This window comes from Buceros rhinoceros, unplaced genomic scaffold (assembly GCF_000710305.1).
Source record: "Buceros rhinoceros silvestris isolate BGI_N320 unplaced genomic scaffold, ASM71030v1 scaffold24998, whole genome shotgun sequence".
NCBI classification, from domain to species: Eukaryota; Metazoa; Chordata; class Aves; order Bucerotiformes; family Bucerotidae; genus Buceros; species Buceros rhinoceros.
Window position 1 is genome coordinate 1 of NW_010426655.1, and position 8,086 is coordinate 8,086.

Below are 8,086 nucleotides of genomic sequence, written 5' to 3' on the forward strand. Positions count from 1 at the left end.
TGGCCCGATGCTGCTGCCCTGGCCGCGGTGGGGACTCCGGGGCACAGGGCGCTGTGGTGGAGTGGGGGGAGACCTGCTGATAATGGGCTGTGCCTGCCCCACACCTGCCTTTGGACCCCGCGGGTCGGTGGGTGCCGCCTGGGTGCTGCACGGCTTTGGCTCACATGGAGACTCCCTCTTGCCACAGCCCAGCCTCTTCCTTAAAAGCCTTGGTGGGCGTCTCAGCTGTGCCGTGCTCATGGCCTAGGCCTTGACAGGTTTAAGTGGTTTCTGTGGATGGGTGCCCACACCACTGGGATGGTCCAGAGCAGCTGCTGGGAAGGGTGTTGTGTTCAGACTGTGGCGTGTTAGTGGCCTTTAATTGCCGAGCTGTAGAATCAGGATGGTTTATGTTGTTAAGGTTTTTTCCTAATTTTCTGTGGTTGAAGGTTATCAGGCTTTATGAATTCATTAGCCGTTTGCCCCACATTTGTGCTTGCGCAGCATTCTGTTTTTTCTTTGCTGAAGTCTGTCGTGATTTAGCTTTCTGATGAAAAGGCAAGGCTGGGTGGATGAGCTCATGTGCTGTGACCCAGTTACTGGGAAGTTATTCCAGTCTCCAGGGCTTTGTAAATCTCTTTGAGTACTGTTTCATCCTTGTCTTTGCGGGATATTTCATATGTGGGATATTTTCTATTATAGGAGCGAGAACTTAAGGCTGCTGCAGACAGTGTCTTATCAGAAGTACGGAAGAAACAAGCAGACACGAAGAGGATGGTGGACATCCTGCGCGCCTTAGAAAAGCTTCGGAAACTGAGGAAAGAGGCTGCGGGCAGGAAAGGTTAATTATGAGATTTTTACCAAACGACTCCGTAATTTAGTTGTGCATGCGGGAAATAAGGTGATGTGGATGCGCTGTGCTGACCAGCAAGGTGCGGCTTGAAAAAAGCTGTGATTTTCGTGACTTTGTTAGGCAAGAAGAGCTGTAAAATGCTGAATATGGTGGTTGTTCTCCTGCATTTCCGAGCTCTTTCTTGATAGAACGATGACGGAGCCCCTTGTGAACCTGATCATTTGAAATTTATTCTCTTTCTGTTTAGGTGTTTGTCCACCCCCCTCCGCAGACGAAGCATTTGAAACTCAGGTGGAGAGTCTCAAAACATTGCTCAAAAACCGCACAGAGCTGTATGAAGCTGAGGAGAGAGCATTAAGAGTGATGCTGGAGGGAGAACAGGAGGAGGAAAGGAAGAGAGAAATGGAAAAGAAGCAGAAGAAGGAAAGGGAAAAACTGCTACAGCAGAAGCTCGAGATTGATTCCAAGCTGTTTGGGGATCCAGGTAGATTCTGTGTGCCGTACTTAACAGTGTTGTTCCACACCGCTCCTTTGTCTCCTGGGCACTGGGTTTAAAATGCAGGCGCAGAAATAGAGGGTGGAATCATCCACTGGAGTAACATGTGGACTGAGGAGAAGGTGGGATAAGCAGTGTACGAGCTGTCCAGCTCTTCAGCGCAGGCTTAGTACATCTCAAGCTGATTTCATACTGTTTTGCGAGAAGAGGTCGTAGATGAAGCTGAAGCGAGAAGAAAATGAATAGACGGCAGATTCCAGTATCTAATGGATGCTTTAGTCTGGTGATTTGACAAGTACAACTCGGGTTATCTGTAAAGGTTCAGTGTCTGTGTGTTCCCCTTGGTTAGAGGATGGAGGCAGGGAGGGTTCTGCTCGCCTTCACTTGCCCCGGCAGCTCTGGTGAGGGTGAGATGTGCCAAATGTGCAAATAGTCCTTCATGTGTTACACAGGGAAGGGATCTTAAGTTGCAGCAGCAGAGCTGGCAAATTGGGGGCTTCTGAGGCTTTCTAGAATCGAAGGTCTCTCCGATTTATTATCAAACGGTTCCTGTGTTTGTGTTTTCGCAGATGAGTTCCCTCTAGCCCACCTCTTGCAGCCCTTCCGAGAGTATTACTTACAGGCTGAGCACTCTGTAGCAGCTCTAATCCAGATCAGGTAAAACCACACGAAGTCTTTATTTTGTTACCAAAGATGATGAGAATTCTCTCGATTGTAAAATCAGGGTCCCTGTTGGTTCGTTAACTTCCAAATGCAGTTTTACAAGGGGTTGTCCTGGGTTTTCTCAGCGAGGGATCAAGCTTCTCACTTGATGGAGTTGGATCCTGGGTGAGGCAGAGGGGCACTGCATATGCACATGTCCCTGCATAGTAGAACAGTACATAAAATTTTCACATGTGTGTTTTGAAGATGAAGTTTCAGAGCACAGTTTATAGCGTTTTACGTATTGACCAGTATGGAAAAACACCTCTGTGGGTGTGTAATAAACCTCCTGACCGGAGTGGTGCCAGCTCCCCCCTCAAACGATGCTCTCTCTGTTAAAGGCACGAGTGGGATCAGTACTTGGTGCCGGCCGATCCCCCCGAAGGCAGCTGCATCCCTCCAGGATGGGTTCTGCCCAGTCTCCCCACGAACGACACCTGGGCCTCTGCTGTCAGATGAGTTGGTAGTGAATTATTTTAACATTGGAGGAGTATTTGAGGAGGAATGTTGACAGAATAATTGCTGCGTAAGGAACGAGGAAGTCTCATCCTCTGTTCAGTAGCTGGAATGTCTTGAAGAAAAGTGTTAAGCGCTGATTTTTCCATCTGACTCTGCAGGGAAGTACCTGCTCGAGGCTTCCCGCGGTGTGGAATTACTGTCCTGCTGCCAGTTTCTGTTAACAAATCTTATTCTTAATAAACATCTCTGACAAGGCTCTTTGTGCCAATATTAACATGCTATTTTGAGTGACTTTTATCCTTACAAGCCTAAATCCAGCTGATGAAATCTCCAGAAAGACAGAGTTAACAAAAAAGAAGCGAGATCATTAGTAAACATGTTTTTCTTCTTCAATGAAGCACGTCAAGCATCGCTGTCAAAATAGTTCCTGGATTTTTGTGTCGAAACAGACCTATTCCAAGTTTAAACAAACCCTGAAGTACAAACAAGTCAGGGGTTTTCAGGGTCCATCAAAGCAGCTGTTGACATTTTCTCTTTTGTGGACTAAAACTGGTACCGCAACATGGAAAAAATTCCCTGTTGTGGTGAAGTAGGTCAGGCTGCCGTGTGGATATATATAAATCTGATGAATAAGCCTGCTGGGAAAAAAACCGCTATAAAATCTGTCGTCTGACCTGCTGTGATTGTTTTTGCCTCTGGAGCCATTTGGGTATGGACAGAGCGTGTATATAATACCTGGTTAAAAAAAGCACCTCTGTTTTGTAAGTTGGGTTTTGTACAGAATAAATAGTAAAAAATGGGATTTTTTGTGTTCTAAGTGTTTTTACTCCGAGGGAGAGTTTTGTTTTAGTACTTGGCCTCAACTACGACTCCCAAGTGTGGCGAGAATTGCTGGTAAAAGGTTTGTGTGAAAGACCTTCTCCCTCCTACAAGGCAACTGAGGCATCTGATTCCAAATCCTTCTGTGTTCTGGCAGTTGACTTGAACAGCCGTGGGCCCTGTGGGTCTGTGCCCATTGTCGTGGCATCGTCCCGGAGCTGCGGTCGTGTTTCTTTCTTAGCCCTAATGCACGGGGATGGATTTAATCTCCAATTCCTCTATCTCTTTGCGTCGCGGCATCGTGTAATTCATGGAAGAGGCTTGAATGGCCTCGTGAAGGTAATCGCCTCAATTCAGTTGCCTCAATCCCATCATCCTCCAGCCTGTGCTGATACTGGGGCTTGCCCTGACCCAGTGGCAGGACCTTGCACTTGGCCTGGCTGAACCTCATGAGATTCACATGGCCCCACTTCTCCAGCTTGTCCACATCCCTCTGGATGGATCCTGTTCCTCAGGCGTGTCAACTGCACCATTCAGCTTGGTGTCATCTGCAAACGTGCTGAGGGTGCACTTGATCCCACTGTCTATGTCATTGGTGAGATATTAAACAGCACTGGTCCCAGTATGGGCCCCTGAGGGACGGACACCACTTGCCACCAATCTCCATCTGGTCATCAAGCACTACCCTCTGCATGCACCATCCAACCAGTTTCTCGTCCACCCATGAAATCCATCTCTCCAATTCAGAGAGAAGGATGTCAAAGGCCTTACAGAAGTGCAGAAAGACAACTGCTGGTCTGGAGGAGGGAGTTCCTTTGGCCTGTCTGTACATCCTCTCAACCTTGTTACTGCTATGGCTGGGTCAGATCCCTGGGGGGTCTGATGAAGAAGCAGAAGTTCAGATAACGTAAAACCCTCTGCAGAAACAAGGCTTTACGTTGGGGAAGCTTTAGTGACCAGAGGATGCTCTGCGTCAATGGGCTCCTTATCCCATAAGCGTGTCTGATGGGACAGACTAACCACTTAAGCTACAATAATCCTCAAACTGCTCAACCCAGACGCTGGTCTGACGCTGCAAAACTCTGAAGAACTGAGCAGTGGATCAGCAGGCAGCGTCGGAGCAGCCCCCTTCTCCCTGCGCTGCGAGAAATGCTCCATGACTTCGCCTGACGGTAGGAACAACTTCCTCTTGTTAATAAGAACAGGAGCTGGAAATGCCAACGTTGAGGCATGTTTCAGTCCCTCGAGCTTTCTGTGGTTGGTTCTACGTATTCGCTCGTGCCTCATGACATTTGCTTTAAAATGTTTTATATTTTCAGTGAGGAAGATGTTGAAGCCACGGGTGAAAGAGGGATCTTTAAAACCTTAACTAGTAAAATCCATCCTCTTCCTTCCCTGGTCCGAGTGCAGCTCAGGTTTTTTATGCTGTTGAGGCACATCCTCTCCCTGAGAGGAATTTGTTCGTTTGCCAGCCTCTGCCTCTGAGGTGACAGTGCCAGCGTGAAGCAGGTGGCGTCAGAACCCTTGTAGGAGTTGCTTTCTGGTGTGAGCTGGTGTTTACGACTGACCCTCTTTTACTCATGTCGAGTAGCGTTTTCATTCTCATTGCTTCTCACCCTAATGTGCTTTTGTTTTTCTGAGTAGTGGTTTGGGTATTTAATGCTTGTGGGAGTCTTCCCCAGAGCACAGTGTTTATGTAGTGAAATACAGTGAGATATGGTTCCATAATCTTCCCATACGTTCTTCATCGTGGCTTCAGACACGTTCCCTGCCCCTCTCCATCCCTTAAGCGGTGTTTAAAACAAGTAAAGCTGTTCTAGGTGACACACAACGAGATGCTCTTTTCCTTCGTACCACCCAGCTCTGGGGAAGAGCTGATTTACCGTGCAAGCTGCGAGGAGGGTCTGTCCTCTTGCAGGCAGGGGCTGCACAGTGGCTTCAGAAGCTGGGGAAGGCAGCTTCACTCCCAGATGTTTCCCTGCATTGCCTTTGTCAGCGCTGACGTGGATTTAACCTGCGCTGAACCCTCTTAGGACAAGGAGCAGATGGTCTCTGGCTCTGTGCAGGCTCCTGACACGTTGCCCGCGTCGCGTGTCAGCAGCAGGACACGTGCGGGAGCTCAGGGCTGGTGTGGGGCTCTGCCTGCGCTACAGCCCCAGGTATTAGGGGCTGCTGGCGTAAGCAGGAGGGTGACAACTCCCCTAATTCTGGTGAGAACAACCCAGTTGAGCCAAGCGATTGCACGTGTCGCTCTTCACTCGTGGGCTGGAAGCAGTTTGTTAGTCCTTTGCTAACGTAAGAAATGACCTCAAATGCTATTTCCTATTATAGAGCCTTATTTTTGCCTTGAAGCAGCTTTTTTTCCTTGTGTACATTCACCTGCTTATTATCTTTTTGTGGAGTGTTTGTCCTCATTGTCAAAAAGCCATTTTAAAGGAAAAAATTAATAATTAGTAGAAGTCCTTAGAGATGTCACCCCAGGTATTCACTGTTTGTCCTGAGGGGGAGTGCTGAGGGCTTTGGGATGCACAGGCACAGGCTGCAGTACCAGGACTCAGTGGAAACCTGACCATCAGCTCTTGCCAGCTGACGATACGTAAAAGGAAATAGTTTTGCACGCTGGGAAGCTGCGGACTCGAGGCTTCATGCAGCGAGCAGTGGCTGTTCACCAAATAGAGACGTTTATTCAGAGCTGGGGGCTCTCCTGATCTCAAAACCATCAGGTTTATATCAGGTGCTATTCCTGATCTCAAAACCATTGCCACGCTTGAAATGAATGGGTGGTTCTTAACAGCTAATCTGGCCTTACAACAGCTCAGTCGACATCTCTCTAATGCTGACACTTGCCTGATGCACTGGCCTGCTTGTCTGGCTCTCAGGAAGTTGCTGCAGCCCTAGAGGGGATGCCCTAGCCCCAGCTCAGTCTGACAGCTTAGCAGCACGTAGCCACCGTTGTGAGCTCCATGGCCATGGGCGCTTGCTCGGCTCATGTGGAGCAGGGAGCCCTGCGAGGGGTCCTATTTGGCTGCGGTTTCTGCCCCTAACTGGAAAAAGTGCTGGGTCTGTCGCTGGCTTGGTAAAGGGAGAGAGAGAAGCATGGGGAGGGATGGGAAGCAGCAGGCTACGCACAGAGGTGGGAACAGAGGAGGAAACCACTCAGGATCTCTGCCAGATGAAGCTGGAAGCTTGGTCAGGTCTTGTTGGCTCAAGCTCAGAATAGCAGAGGTTAGTTCAGACAAATCTTCCCGCTATCAGTCATGAGGATTTTGCAGGTCTGGGCATTATACACAGCGGTTTTTACTTGGCTGGCAGCATCTCGTACTGCTGTCAATTGAAACAGCTCATCTTTCTCTCCTTCCACCCAACTTCAGAGGTGCCAGTCCTGCCTTTTACAGCTTTATTTCATCCCTTCCTCCAGCAGTGAGACATCAGGCAATGGCCATGAGCTACCTGGATGAAGTTCCCTTCCGAACGGCCAGTTGCCTGGACGGGGACTTGGGAGGAGCAAACACTTTAATCACAGCCCCAGCCATCGAGCTCCCTGACTGCACCGACATCCTCATGAGCACCATGGTGAGTCGCCTCGGCTTGAGCCCGTGCCCAGCTTCACTTCTGCGGGAAGGCTCAAAGGGATGTCAGCAGTGTTTGCCTTTTCTGGGCAAAGAAGGGGAGGGAAAGCTCTCCCCTAACTGATCTCAAGTGGCTGGAGTGGGAGGAGGTGAGGATGAGCGATGGGGCAGGAGAGAGGAAAGGGTTGGTTTGCGGTTGGTTTTTTTTAATCCCATCCAAGCAGCAGGGTTGGGTCTTTCTGGGACAAGGAGGACAAACTTCAGGCTCTACTCTGGGTCTGTTTTCTGCTCTGGAGTCATCACCATCTCATTTATTAGTAAATCTAACAGAGGAGTAAGCAGGTAACATTACCTGTGCTGGCAACAAAAATATAACGTGTGTGTATATATATATATTTATATTTAAAATAGCCTGTGGTGCTTCATGATCTTTCCTAACTGCTGATCAGTCTTAAATTGCTTTTAAATCAACGCCTATTCCTGTAACAGCTTTGTCACCCATTTTAAACCCCGGCATGGCAATTTGAAGGAGCTGTCTGTGCTCTGGAAGCCTTTCCGTGGACAGTCACACCGAAGGCATGGAGTTGGCACTCTGAACTTACGAGTAGTGCCAGCACAGCTCCAGTCAAAGACAATTTCAGAAATAAATTTCTTGCTCATCCCTCCCCCCAGAAATGACACATCCCAAACCTGCAGGATGTGTTTAACTTGAGTTGCGGTGTCATTCATTTTAAGCAATTTCTCCAAAGGAAATTTTAACACACACATTTTTTGCCACCTGTGTAAGGGCAGGTGATGGTTGTCTCCCCATGGAGCAGCTGAGGTGCTACCTCACTCCATCCTACCCTGGGAAACCCCCAGCCCTGGATTTCTCCCTGGTTGGGGACACATCAGCTCTCCCTGACGAGGCCGAGTGATTGCGCTGGCGGTCTGGGCTGACCCTAGTGAAGGCACATGGTGGTGTTTTCCTCGGGGAGGCTGGTTTGGGTCCACGGCTGACGAGTGGCCTGGAGCAGTAAAAACAGCATTCCTGGGCTGTGAATGTACTTGCCTGCCCGTCCCGAGGAGACCTTGTTTGGAGAGCTCTGGGACAGGCAAGGTTTGTTTGTTCCAGGAAAACCCTCAGATTTCAGTCTCAAACATGCTTATTTTTTAAGCCAGACTACGTGGAAACGACGACTCTGTTCTGGGACTGGCCAAGCACCCGGC

At 49.0% G+C, this 8,086-nt stretch overlaps 1 protein-coding gene across 1 annotated transcript; it reads left to right on the forward strand.

The window, feature by feature from the left end:
* Positions 1 to 687: 687 nt before the first annotated feature.
* On the forward strand, positions 688 to 7,531 carry PDCD7 (programmed cell death 7). Its single transcript, XM_010141609.1, has 6 exons — positions 688 to 820; positions 1,080 to 1,316; positions 1,898 to 1,985; positions 2,372 to 2,489; positions 4,719 to 4,723; positions 7,519 to 7,531. Exons 1-4 carry the CDS (start codon positions 754 to 756, stop codon positions 2,487 to 2,489), a joined length of 510 nt encoding a protein of 169 aa, XP_010139911.1. The 5' UTR covers positions 688 to 753; the 3' UTR covers positions 4,719 to 4,723; positions 7,519 to 7,531.
* Positions 7,532 to 8,086: the final 555 nt, after the last annotated feature.

Bases quoted from the DNA above. Each gene is read 5' to 3' on its own strand.
- PDCD7 (XM_010141609.1), top strand. From the start codon at position 754: ATGGTGGACATCCTGCGCGCCTTAGAAAAGCTTCGGAAACTGAGGAAA. The intron at 821-1,079 runs GTTAATTATGAG...CTTTCTGTTTAG, and splicing joins AGAGGCTGCGGGCAGGAAAG to GTGTTTGTCCACCCCCCTCC. The intron at 1,317-1,897 runs GTAGATTCTGTG...GTGTTTTCGCAG, and splicing joins CAAGCTGTTTGGGGATCCAG to ATGAGTTCCCTCTAGCCCAC.